General features: G+C 45.0%; 1 protein-coding gene across 6 annotated transcripts in view; it reads right to left on the reverse strand.

Annotated features, from left to right (window-relative positions):
* Positions 1-13,771, reverse strand: part of LOC116990120 (signaling lymphocytic activation molecule-like) — a 64,209-nt gene that overhangs the window by 9,079 nt on the left and 41,359 nt on the right. For 4 of the 6 annotated variants that reach the window (XR_004416423.1, XR_004416424.1, XM_033047657.1 and 1 more), the window contains exons 2-4: positions 5,182-5,511; positions 4,261-4,551; positions 602-725 (exon numbers count right to left, since the gene is read on the reverse strand). Coding sequence is in view for 4 of the 6 variants with exons in the window: in XM_033047657.1 (XP_032903548.1) it covers positions 602-725; positions 4,261-4,551; positions 5,182-5,511 (745 nt within the window). In the remaining 2 variants the exon portion in view is untranslated. The remainder of the gene's footprint in view (positions 1-601; positions 726-4,260; positions 4,552-5,181; positions 5,512-13,771) is intronic. The other 2 variants (XM_033047655.1, XM_033047654.1) reach the window with 1 other exon arrangement.

Here is a 13,771-nt window from a genome sequence, read left to right on the forward strand (position 1 = left end):
AGGGTTGGTACCTGGGGAATAAAGGGGGTGAGCTGCAAGGTGAAGAAAGGGCTGAATATCAGCACCTGAAAAGGGATCCACCTGCGTTTGAACCTATACAGGAAGGTACAGTTGAAGTCAATCAGAAGAAAGACGGGCAGGTAACGTGAAAGCCTCTTGAAATGCAGCTGAAGATAGACTGGTGAAGCTGAATTATGAAGGAGATCTCAAAGACTGCAAACCATTCTAAAGTGAGTCAACATGCCAGGAATGGTGTACATTGGATGCCATAGGTATGCACATACCTGGGGTTCTTTGTGCATCACACGGAAGATCGCCTAAGGAACTGGAAGAAGAAGCACAAACTTTGCAAAGCACCATTTTGAGGTCACAGAATAACATGAAAACCACAGCACACACAATGGAACTTGTAGGCGTCTCCCTTCAAAGGCTTTCTTTGAAGATTTGTTTTGCACAGAAGGTTGGTCGGTCTCTCCGTTTGTGTTTACCAGCGGACAAGGAGCTAAAGCCAAAATACGGTGACTAACATGAGCCGCCTTGTTGTGAGGTGGCATAACCTGGGATTAGACTGCATGGTTTAAGAAGAAGAATAGTCGAGTACCTGCCTTCATCGTGGTTTGCTTCTTTCTTGCAAGACATGTAGCCAACGCCAGCTAAGATGATAGCTCCCAACCCAATTCCCGCAATAATCAAGCCAATATGGAGTGCTTGCTGTTGCTTGACACCTGAAAAAGAATCGACATTCAACTGTGTTTGCATTAGTACGTTAATGCAGAGAAATATAAAATGTACTTTGCTCAAAAATGAGAAATGCAGCTGAATGCACTGAATGAATGTTGTTATTTTTAGTGTGCTTTAAAAGTATGTGTTAATGTTCTCTGGTTTGTTTTATGTGCGGATGAGGGAGGTGGTCGGGGAATTTTTTTTTCAATCTCTTACCTTGCTGGAGATGTGATTGTTTTCCGGATCGTATCTCCGGTCGCTCTGCGGCCCAACATCATGGAGTTGGCGGCCTTGCTCGAGTGACTTTGACTTTGAGCCCCAATGCGGGGCCGTGGACTTACCATCGGAGCCTGCGATCCCTTGCGTGGAGGAGCATCGAGGAGCTCGCAGTCTCGGGTAGAGACTGATGTCAGGAAGCTCCAAAGTCGCAAGAGGTTCGACCAGCCCCGACCCAGGGTCCGATCGCCCGGCGCGGGGAAGCTGAGATCCCCCCGATGTGGGAGCTTGATCGCCCCGATGCGGAGTGCCCGACCACCAGCTACGGGAGGCAAGGTCGTCCCGACAACGGAAGGCTCGAGGCCCCCGACCGCAGGAGAACAAAGAATGGAAGAGATTGAACTTTTTTTTGCCTTCCATCACAGTGAGGAATGTGGAGGAGTCAATGTGGTGGATGTTTATGTTAAAATGGATTTTGTGTGTTTTGTTGCTTTTTATTTATATGACTGTATGGCAAATCAAATTCCTCATATGTTGCAAAACATACTTGGCTAATAAAGTATGATTATTATGATTATGATGATTACTATGAAGAAACTGTTCTTAAGGAGATCTGCAAGACAAAGATTGCAGCCTGAAGGGTCCCCACACTAAACGTCACCTATCTATGTTCTACACGGATGCTGCCTGACCCACTGGGTTTAGTTTAGTTTAGACATACAGCGGGGAAACAGGCCCTTCGACCCAATGAGTCCGCACTGACCAGCGATCCCCGCACACTAACGCTATCCCACACACACTAGGAACAATTTACAATTATACCAAGCCAATTAACCTACAAATCAATGCGTCTTTGGAATGTGGGAGGAAACTGGAGATCCTGGAGAAAACGCACTCAGGTCACAGGGAGAACATACAAACTGTGTACAGATAAGCACCCCTAGTCAGGATCGAACCTGGGTCTCTGGGGCTGTGAGGCAGCAACTCTGCTGCTAGGCCATCGTGTCGTTCCAGCATTTTGTGTCTTTCTTTGTAAACCAGAATCTGCAGCTCTTTGCTTCTACATTTTGTCTGTCAGATTATAACTGGTTTAAACAGTGTATTGAATAATTCCATATCAAAGATTCGGAAAATCCGTCCCATCACTGCTTTTATTTGTGATTATTTTTACTAATTCACCCTCCGGCTGAATAAATCCAAAAGTTTGAATTTCATTTAGACTTTACATTGGACTTTAGACATACAGCATGGAAACAGGCCCTTTGGCCCAGCAAATCAATGCAGTCCCATACACTAGCACGATCCTACACACTAAGGTTAATTTACAATTGCCATAGAGGGAGTACAGAGAAGGTTCACCAGACTGATTCCTGGGATGGCAGGACTTTCATATGAAGAAAGACTGGATAGACTCGGCTTGTACTCGCTAGAATTTAGAAGATTGAGGGGGGATCTTATAGAAACTTACAAAATTCTTAAGGCGTTGGACAGGCTAGATGCAGGAAGATTGTTCCCGATGTTGGGGAAGTCCAGAACAAGGGGTCACAGTTTAAGGATAAGGGGGAAATCTTTTAGGACCGAGATGAGAAAAACATTTTTCACACAGAGAGTGGTGAATCTGTGGAATTCTCGGCCACAGAAGGTAGTTGAGGCCAGTTCATTGGCTATATTTAAGAGGGAGTTAGATGTGGCCCTTGTGGCTAAAGGGATCAGGGGGTATGGAGAGAAGGCAGGTACGGGATACTGAGTTGGATGATCAGCCATGATCATATCGAATGGTGGTGCAGGCTCGAAGGGCCGAATGGCCTACTCCTGCACCTATTTTCTATGTTTCTATGTTACTAGCACGATCCTACACACTAGGGACAATTTACAATTAACTTAAGCCATTTAACCTATAAACTTGCACGTCTTGGGAGTGTGGGAGGAAGCCAGATCACCCAATGAAAACCCATGCGGACACAGTGAGAACGTGCAAACTCCATACAGACAGCACCGTAGTCAGGATTGAATCCGGCTCTCTGGCGCTGTAAGGCAGCAACTTACCGCTGCGCCACTGTGCCGCCATCTTTGTCCTCTTAGTTAATTTCACATGAGTTTTTTTGGTCGAGTTTAAGGCACGCGGAATTAAAATTCTGCATTTGAAGATGCACGCATTGGAAAAAGTCAGTTGGTGAATTACAGAGATACTATTTCAACCCCAGCACTGAACCCAGGAAATGATAAAGCCACTAATTTGAAAGCATGAAGTCAGTAAAAAGCAGTTCTTGATAAATTCTGCAAGCTAGCGTGACTGATTCTCATTACCAGATCTCTGAGTCTGATTGGGATATAGTCAATCCAGTGTCACCAACAATTCACCCTTCTCAGAAGCAAGACCAGGGATCGCTGGTCGATACGGACACAGTGGGCCGAAGGGCCTTTTCCGTGCTGTATCTCTAAACTAAATTAAATTAAAAATTTATTAGTTCCAAATGATAATAATTTTGTACAAAAAAATGTTCTCTCCCATCACTTGTGCCTTATGCCCAGTATCTATCCTCTAGCCATGGAAACATCTGCCAATGGTAAAATCATCTTAAAGGCTGCTGACATTTTGCCCAGTGGCATAAAATATTCAGTGCTCTTCCCAACAACGCTTTGAGCTTCATATACATTAGAGAAATTTAGTTTAGAGATACAGTGCCCTTCGGTGCACCGAGTCTGTGCCAACCAATAATCTCCGTACACTAGCACTATCCTACACTCCAGGGACAATTTACAATTTTTACCGAAGCCAAATTAACATACGAACAGGCTTTGCAGTATGAGAGGAAGCTAGAGTACCCTGGGAAAAGATACATGGTCACGGAGAAAACGTACAAACTCCATACAGACAGTGCCCGTAGTCAGGACCGAACCTGAGTCTCTAGCACTGTAAGGCAACAACTCTTCCGCTGTGCCACCAAACCACCCTGGTTGCACCAGGTTGTGAGAACCAGTTTAATTAAACATTCAACAATGGTACAATCAAGAGACAATGGTGGTAGAGAGAGGTTTCCTCAAATATAAATAGTAATTCTAGTGACATCAGTGTTGTTGAACTTGAATGATTCCTGTCCCTTACAGCCAAACACTGACTAATTCACAGATAGGATCAGTTGGAATGAAATAGCAAAGGAAACATTGTAGGTTTACACTCAAGACTTCACATTCCTGTAAACCATTGACACATTTATGACCTGACCTGATCCATCAGGAGTTTGACTTGGAAAGAAAGGAAATTAAAACCTTGAATATTACTGAATGGTGTGCTCAATGTGAAACGATAAAGCCACAAACCTTCATGGGCAGGACAGAGCTGTGTTAGATCCACGCTCCGCGTCTCCTCACTAACAGGGTTCCCCACGGTGCAGTTGTACACGCTGTTGTTGTTGGGTAGAGGTATGGATAGTGCCAGCCTTCTCTCTTCGTCAGTCAGTATGTGCGACCCATCTGCCGTGACCTTGCCATCTCCTGACCACCAAGTGTAGACTGGCTTGGTGCCGTGCTCCAGTGAACACACCAAGCTAACGTTACACACCCCGTCACTGAAGGCTTCACTGATAGTTATTATAGGTAATGACACTCGTTCTGTTTCAAAGAAAAGCACAAATACAAGCCATGGAATAATAACAACCAGAAGGTGCTAGCCATGAGTTTCCCACAAGAACATTAAGCGTAGAAGATTCTTTAGTTTAGAGATACAGTGTAGAATCAAGCTCTTCGGCCCACAGACTCTGCGCCGACCAGCGATCCCCGCACACTAGCCCTATCCCACACACACTAGGACAATTTACAAACTCTGTACAGACAAGCACCTGTAGTTTTAGTGCAAAATCCTTCCCGTGAGTTTACAAAAATGGATAGTCCAGGTTACACTTTGCCACCAAAACTAGATCACAAGTAAACTCGTTATTAGCAGAGAAAGTTTAATGTCTGTGGACCCATCATCTTACAGAGAAGTCAGATGCCTTGGAGAGACCTCCCTTAAAGAACCCATCCTAGTGCACCTCCATTAATATTTAAACAGCAATTACTGAGGATGGGTTCCCAAATAAGCAAGGACTCCAACCCATGTAATGTTTCAGTATTCACCCTGTCCGTATAACCCGCAGACTTGGGCTCACGTCGTAAGCCTTATCTTGATCTCCCCTTATATCTTTAAGTTCTTAAAGATTGTTAGTTGGAAAATGCACCGTTTATAAAATTGAAATAGATTACCATAAATCTTCAGTTCTGTCACTTGTTCATCGACAGCCTGATTCGTCCTGAAGTTCATTTCATATAGACCTTGATCGTGTTCTGTTAGGTTCTGTATTTCCAGACTACAGTCCTTCAGGTTTAACCTGATTCGCTGTTTATTACATTGTATTGGATTGTTTTGATATTTTATACATAATTGAACCTTGTCTGATGTTGGTGAACTTTGGTAATCCCAAATAAGAATTGAAATGTTTTCTCCTGAGATACATCCTGGTAACGTGACTGACTGTCCCAGTGTCCCATTCACCAAGCGACGAGTGCCTGGTTTCCCAGCAGTCTGTCCCAGACCTGAAACACAAGGACAAGATATTAGTGCCATCAGCTCTGGGGTGTTGGTGTCCATAGTTTCCCAGCCCAGCAGTGAGTTGTCCCAACCCTAATGGAGAAGGGCAGCAGGCACATGAGTATTCCACCACCCATACAGATGAGGCTCTGAATGAATAATCTTAGAAACATAGAATGTAGGTGCAGGAGTAGGCCATTCGGCCCTTCGAGCCAGCATCGCCATTGAATATGATCATGGCTGATCATCCAGAATCAGTACCTTATACCTGCTTTTTCTCCATATCCCTTGATTCCATTAGCCCTAAGAGTTGTATCTAACTCTCTTGAATACATCCATTGAATTGGCCTCCACTGCCTCTGTGGCAGAGAATTCCACTGACATACAACTCTCTGGGTGAAAATGTTTTTCCTCATCTCAGTCCTAAATGGCCTACCCCTTATTCTTAAACTGTGAACCCTGGTTTTGGACTCCCCCAACATCAGGAACATTTTTCCCGCATCCAGCCTGTCCAATCCTTTAAGAATTTTATAAGTATCTTGCATTTATCTTGCAAGGGAGAAAGCAGGCTGTCAATTCATTCTTGCCCATTCTACATTATCAAAGGGACCCCAGTTTACAGCAGACCAGTCTGGTTGGAGTGGTGGTAGATATGATAGTGGCATCTAAGGGGCTTTGAGATAGGCACATGGTGCAGGAAATGGGGGGATATGGATTACGTGCAGGCAGATGAGATTGGTTTTAACTTGGCATTATGTTCAACATGCACATAGTCGCTGAAGGGTCTGTTCCTGCTCTGCACCGTTCCATGTGGAATGATGGAGGCCTCGCAAATTTCCTACCCTCTGTAGCCCTTGTAACAAGCCATTTCTTTATCCAGATCAGAGGCAATGAAGGGCTAAGTATAAGCAGACTGGGGCCAGTGCAGAGGAAGGAACTCCAGATGCTGGTTTATACCCAAGAGACACAAAATACTGGAAGAACTGAGCGGGTCAGGCAGCATCTCCGGAGAAACGGAATAGGTGATGTTTCGGGTCAAGACTCTTCTTCGGACTGAGAGTCGGGGAGAGGCAAACTAGAGATTTGAAACGATACAAAGAATATGTGAATGAATGAAAGGCATGGAAAGAACAAATCAAAGCCATCAATGATGATCAAGGAAAGGTGGAGCCCACAGTGGTCCATTGTTGGCTGTGGAAAAGATGATAACGAGTGGATGCAAACAATGTAACTAGTAAGAGGACGAGGTTGGGGGAGAGATGAAGAGAGAGGGAATGCAAGGGTTACATGAAATTAGAGAAATCAATATATTGATACAGCTGGGATGTAAGCTGCCCAAGCGAAATACAGAGTACTTTGCCCGGAAGGATGTGTATGTTTAATCTTTATTTATTGATGAACTGAATATAGATTTCCCAGTAGCTGGGGCGGGCTTTGAATTCCCATCTCCGGATGCTAATATTAGTTTTAGAATGATAAATCACACTGCACAATCATAAGCATATGTGCAGAACACAGGGAGAGATAAAGGATAGGCTTTATGGCGTACAGAAAGGTTCACCAGACTGATTCATATGAAGAAAGACTGGATAGACTCGGCTTGTACTCGCTAGAATTTAGAAGTTTGAGGGGGGATCTTATAGAAACTTACAAAATTCTTAAGGGGTTGGACAGGTTAGATGCAGGAAGATTATACCCGATGTTGGGGAAGTCCAGAACTAGGGGTCACAGTTTAAGGATAAGAGGGAAGTCTTTTAGGACCGAGATGAGAAAATCATTTTTTACGCAGAGAGTGATGAATCTGTGGAATTCTCTGCCACAGAAGGTAGTTGAGGCCAGTTCATTGGCTATAATTAAGAGTGAGTTAGATGTGGCCCTTGTGGCTAAAGGGATCAGGGGGTATGGAGAAAAGGCAGGTACAGGATACTGAGTTGGATTATCAGCCATGATAATATTGAATGGCGGTGCAGGCTCGAAGGGCCGAATAGCCTACTCCTGCACCTATTTCCTATGTTTCCATGTTTCTATGTTTCATGACGTGGCTTCTGTTAACCCAAAAAAAAATGAAGAGGCTTTATCCAAGTTTGCTCTTGTCATCAATCCCAGGTCCTGTCAGTTTCTTTAGACTTTAGATAGACACAAAATGCTGGAATAACTCAGTGGGACAGGCAGCATCCCTGGAGAGAAGGAATGGGTGACATTTCGGGTCAATTCTACATTTTCCATGATCTTCATTCCCTTTGACCTGTTTTCACACCTTCCCGATTCCTTATCTATGTATCTCCCTCCCCTCTGACGTCAGACTGACCCGAAATGTCACCCATTCCTTCGCTCCAGGGATGCTGCCTGTCCTGCTGAGTTCCTCCAGCATTTTGTGTCTATCTTCAGTCTAAACCAGCATCTGCAGTTCCTTTCTACATCTTTAGACTGTACTTTAGACTTTAGGGATACAATGTCGAAACAAGCCCTTCTGCCCACCGAGTCTGTGCCAACCAGCAATCACCCCATACACTTGCACTATCCCACACACTAGGGACAATTTACAAATGCCAATTAACCTACAGATACATCTTTGACATGTGGGAGGAAACTGGCGCACCTGGAGAAGACCCACATGGTCACAGGAAGAACCTACAAACTCTGTAGATTTTTTAGATTCAAAACTTTATTGTCATTGTGCAGTGTACAAGTACAGAGACAACAAAATGCAGTTAGCATCTCATCCAGAAGTGCGAACACAGAATAATGGAACAGTAATATATATATATATATGTATATACAGTAGCAGTAGTGCAAATTTCGGGGGGGGGAAGATCAGTCACTGGGGGAAGGAGTGGCCGGGGAGGGGGGGGGGGGGGGGGGGGGGGGGGGGTGACTGGCAATCACCAAGGTACAGAGTTAAGTAGGGTAACAGCTGCAGGGAAGAAGCTGTTCCTGAACCTGATCTCCTAGACTGTGGAACAGCATCCTCCTTCCCATCAGAACTGCCCCCGCCCTCGACTCCTTTAAGTCAAGGCTAAAATCGTATCTATACTCCCAAGCCTTTCCTGACGTCCACTGAGTGAGGGCTACATGTATATATGTATGTAGTTTGTTTTGTTGTGCTATTCTTATAACAAATGTAAAGCACTTTGGCCAACGAGAGTTGTTTTTTAAATGTGCTATATAAATAAATGTGACTTGACTTGACTTGAACCTGCTGGTCCAGCAACGGAGAGACCTGTAGCGACTCCCGGATGGGAGGAGGGTAAACAGTCTGTGGCTGGGGTGAGAGCAGTCCTTGACGATGCTGCGCGCCCAATCGCAGACATCGCTTGCTTTGGACAGACTCAATAGAGGGGAGTGAGGAAGCGGTGATGCATTGGGCAGTTTTCACCACCCTCTGCAGTGCTTTCCGGTCGGAGACAGAGCAGTTGCCATACCATACTGTGATACAGTACAGTACAGTACATACTGTACAGGGAGCACCCCGATCAACATTTGAGGCAGCAGCTCTACCACTGTGCCAGATTTGCTTAGACGGGGAATAACATGTGAAAAGTACAGATGGGTGCTTGATGAGTCAGCGTGGACTTGGTGGGTCAAATGGCCTGTTTCCAAACTGCATGACACTATAAGGAGGAATTGCCACGGTGGTTTCTTGAGGAAACACCCTCAATTAGTAGACATTGACTAATGCAGTAAAACTGCTCCAGATGCCGAAACACTTAGCAGGGAGAGGGATAATAAGAATGTAGTCGTTATAGTTACGAAACAGGCCTTTAGAAAACGTAGACATAGAAAACATAGAAAATAGGTGCAGGATGAGGCCATTTGGCCCTTCGAGCCTGCACCGCCATTCATTGTAATCATGGCTGATCATCCACAATCAGTAACCCGTGCCTGCCTTCTCCCCATATTCCTTGATTTCGCTAGCCCATAGAGCTCTATCTTATGCCCCTGTCCTACTTAGGAAACCTGAACGGAAACCTCTGGAGACTTTGCGCCCCACCCAAGGTTTCCGTGCGGTTCCCGGAGGTTTTTGTCAGTCTCCCTGCCTGCTTCCACTACCTGCAACCTCCGGCAACCACCTGCAACCTCCAGGAACCGCACGCAAACCTTGGGTGGGGCGCAAAGTCTCCAGAGGTTTCCGTTCAGGTTTCCTAAGTGGGACAGGGGCATAAAACTCTCTTTTAAATTCATCCACTGTATTGGGCCTCTAAGAAAATTCCCCCGATTCACAAATCTCTGAGTGAAGATGTCTCATCTCAGTTTTAAACGGCCTCCGCTTTATTCTTAGACTGTGTGGCCCCTGGTTCTGGACTACCCCAACATTCGGAACATTTTTCCTGCATTTAGCTTGTCCAGTCCTTTTATAATTTTATATGTCTCTATAAGATATCCTCTCATCCTTCTAAATTCCAGTGAATACAAGCCCAGTCTTTCCAATCTTTCCTCACATGACAGTCCCGCCATCCCGGGGATTAACCTCGTGAACCTACGCTGCACTGCCTCAATAGCAAGGATGTCCTTCCTCAAATTAGGAGATCAAAACTGCACACAATACTCCAGATGTGGTCCCACCAGGGCCCTGTACAACTGCACAAGGACCTCTTTACTCCAATATACAAATCCTCTCGTTGTGAAGGCCAACATGCCATTAGCTTTCTTCACTGCAACCCTTAGGTCCAACTCGTCCATGCCGATCAAGATACCGCATCTAAGCCAGTTCCCTTGGCCCATGTCAATACAGTTATAAAGTGATACAGCGTGGAAACAGGACCTTCGACCAACTTGCCCACACCGGCCAGCGTGCCCCAGCTGCATTAGTTCCACCTGCCCGCGTTTGGCCTGTATACCTCCAAGTGTCTTTTAAATATTGTTAATAGTACCTGCCTCCTCTGATAGCTCGTTCCATACACCCTCCACCTTCTGAGTGACAAGCACCTATTAAATCTTTCCCCTCTCTCCTTAAACCTACATCCCCTGGTTCTCGATTCCCCTAGCATGGTCAGTCACAGCTTTCTCCCTCCATTCACTGCATATGAGGAGGAAAGGTTTAGAGGGACATGAGCCAAACCCAACCAGGTGGGACTAGCTTAGTGGTTGGAATTGGCTGGGTGGGCAGAAGGGCCTGCTTCCTCGCTGGATGGGGAAATGGCTCCCAGGCTCCAAGCAGTTCATGTTTCAGTTGGTAGACTGACAGACAGTATTGCAAACACTGTCGATTTGTCCACTAGTGAAGCTTTGCAGCCAAACACTTGTTTATTTTGGCCTCAAGAGGTAGAGCACACAGCACGGTGACTGGAGGGAGGAGACTGTGACTGACCAGAGGATCAAGAACCAGAGGAGATAGGTTTTGCAGGTGGACAAAGAAGGGAGAGATTGAACTTTTTTTCGCCTTCCATCACAGTGAGGAATGTGGAGGAGTCACTGTGGTGGATGTTTATGTTGAAATGCATTTTGTGTGTTCTGTTGCTTTTTATTGGTATGACTATGGCTAATCATATTCCTCGTATGTTGCAAATAAAATATGATTATGATTATGATCGTGATTAAGGTCAGAGGGGCATGATTTGACAGATACCTGTACTAGATGAGTAACATTTTCACTCAGAGACGGAGGGTGTAAGGAATTTAGATGAGAGGGTGAAACTACTGTAGTGAAACTAACAAGGGAGTTCAAATCAGATTACATTTCTTGGTATGGTTAAAGTTTGACTAACGTTGTCTATTCTGTGTCCTTTTGTATAGTCTGACCTACGGGAATGAACACATAAACAGATTGCAGGCAAAAATGTCAAGTTCTAACACAAGCAGTGACTTATCTTACTTAGAGTCCAGGCATCAAGTTTAGTTTAATTTACAAACACTGCGTGGACACAGGCCCTTCGGCCCACGGAGTCTGTGCCGACCAGCGATCACCCGTATGCTGGTTCTATCCTACACACCATATAACCATATAACACTTGGGACAATTTTATTACGGAATGTCACCCATTCCTTCGCTCCAGGGATGCTGCCTGTCCTGCTGAGTTATTTTACAAGTAACCTATAAACATCCTCTCCACTCACCCTATCCTGGTCAAATTAGTTGAGGATGGCACAGTGGCGCAGCGGTAGAGTAGCTGCCTCACACACCGCCAGAGACCCGAGTTCGATCCTGACTACGGCTGCTGTCTGTGGGGAGTTTGCACGTTCTCCCAGTGACCGTGTGGGTTTTCTCCGGGTGCTCTAGTTTCCTCCCATATTCCAAAGAGCTGAATTGTAGCTGAATTGGCTCTATAAATTGTCCCAAGTTGGTAGCATAGAACTCATGTGAGCGGGTGATTACTGGTTGGTGTGAACTCGGAGTGCAATGATGTTTAGTCATCCCTATAAAGGATATAAATTCTCATGCTTGCAGATCATTTTCATTAGTCAATTCAAAACCTTCGCTTGTGGACCCTAGTCATATTGTTAACCAGCAGATTTTACCAAAGTAGGCTCTCAGCAAGGCCGTTCTCAGGCTCTCAGCCCTGCCATAGCGAACATATCAAACGTCGAATATGCTGAACTTTGAATGCTGTTTTTCCTCTTCAGCTCATTGCAATAGTGCTAACTACTCTCCCCGTCCCACTCAAAAACACGTACTCCCACAATCCCATTAATGCCAGGGATATTACGTTACTTGGCATGCTTGCTCGGAGCTGCCTAAGTCACAGAAGGATAGGATTTCACGTTCCTTACGGGTTGGAATTAATATCAAGCTTCTTCCTGGAAATTATAGATATGTTTGTGCAGCACAGTGGCGCAGTTGCTGCCAGAGGCCCAGGTTCAATCTTGGGCAGAGACAGGTTGGGTGAGTGACTTGGACAGGTTGGGTGAGTGACTTGGACAGATTGGGTGAGTGCATGGCAGATGCAATTCAATGTGGATAAATGTGAGACTATCCACTTTGGTAGCAGAAAAAGGAAGGCAGATTATTATCTAAATGGTGTCAAGTGGGGAAAAAGGGAGCTGGGGGTCCTTGTTCATCAGTCAATGAAAGTTGATTCAAACAAGGGGACATGACTTGAGAATTAAGGGACAGAAGTTTAGGGGTAACATGAGGGGGAACTTCTTTACTCAGAGAGTGGTAGCTGTGTGGAATGAGCTTCCAGTGAAGGTGGTGGAGGCAGGTTCGATTTTATCATTTAAAAATAAATTGGATAGTTATATGGACGGGAAAGGAATGGAGGGTTATGGTCTGAGTGCAGGTAGATGGGACTAGGGGAGAATACGTGTTCGGCACGCCCTAGAAGGGCCGATATGGCTTGTTTCCTTGCTGTAATTGTTATATGGATATAAGCATGCATGTGCAGCAGGCAGTGAAGAAAGCGAATGGCATATTGGCTTTCATAACAAGAGGAGTTGAGTATAGGAGCAAAGAGGTCCTTCTGCAGTTGTATAGGGCCCTAGTGGGACAACACCTGGAGTAGTGTGTGCAGTTTTGGTCCCCTAATTTGAGGAAGGACATTCTTGCTATTGAGGGAGTGCAGTGTAGGTGTAAAGGTTTTCTGTCGGAGGCAAGGCTCTGTTGTGACTAGCACAAGAGGACACGTCCGAGTTTTGTATTATTCTGCAATCACTACCTTTTATCTTGAAGGTCAATTAACGTCAGTCGCGAGGCTCAGGTACGAGTTTCCGTTACATATATTACATTACAAAGACATCACATCTCCCTCTTTACTTTATAGACTTTACAGGCACTGGTATTTACACTATATACATATTACATGTATTACATAACGTACAAAGGCATCACATCTCCCTCTTTACTTTATATCTCCCTCTTCATTTTACAGATCTTACATCTCCCCCATTTCACTTTGTTTATCATCTCCCCTGATATCCATTTTAAACGTAAACTCTAGCAAAGGGCCTCTCTCAATTGCCTTCTGCTGCGACTGGGAGACTGGCTCCCACCTCTCGCTCTAGCTAGGCTACTGGGGACTTAGTCTGCCTATCCTTAGCCCCACGTCCTCCTCCCTTTTCATCTGTGCATTAATTGCCTCATATTGTGTTTTGAATTGAATTCTGTCTTTACTTTGAGTACTAGTCATGTCTCTACTATTTATTTCATTCCCCTTACATGTTTTTCCTCTACCTGCTAAATTTTTGTAAGGTGTCCTTGAGACTCTTGAAAGGCGCCCATAAATAAAATTTATTATTATTATTATTATTCTGGCTTCTGGGAGACGGGCTCCTCTGGCCATTTCTCACCCCTGGGAGACTGGCTCCTCTGACTAGGTTTCTCCTACTTAA

The sequence above is a fragment of the Amblyraja radiata genome, chromosome 30 (assembly GCF_010909765.2).
Source record: "Amblyraja radiata isolate CabotCenter1 chromosome 30, sAmbRad1.1.pri, whole genome shotgun sequence".
NCBI classification, from domain to species: domain Eukaryota; kingdom Metazoa; phylum Chordata; class Chondrichthyes; order Rajiformes; family Rajidae; genus Amblyraja; species Amblyraja radiata.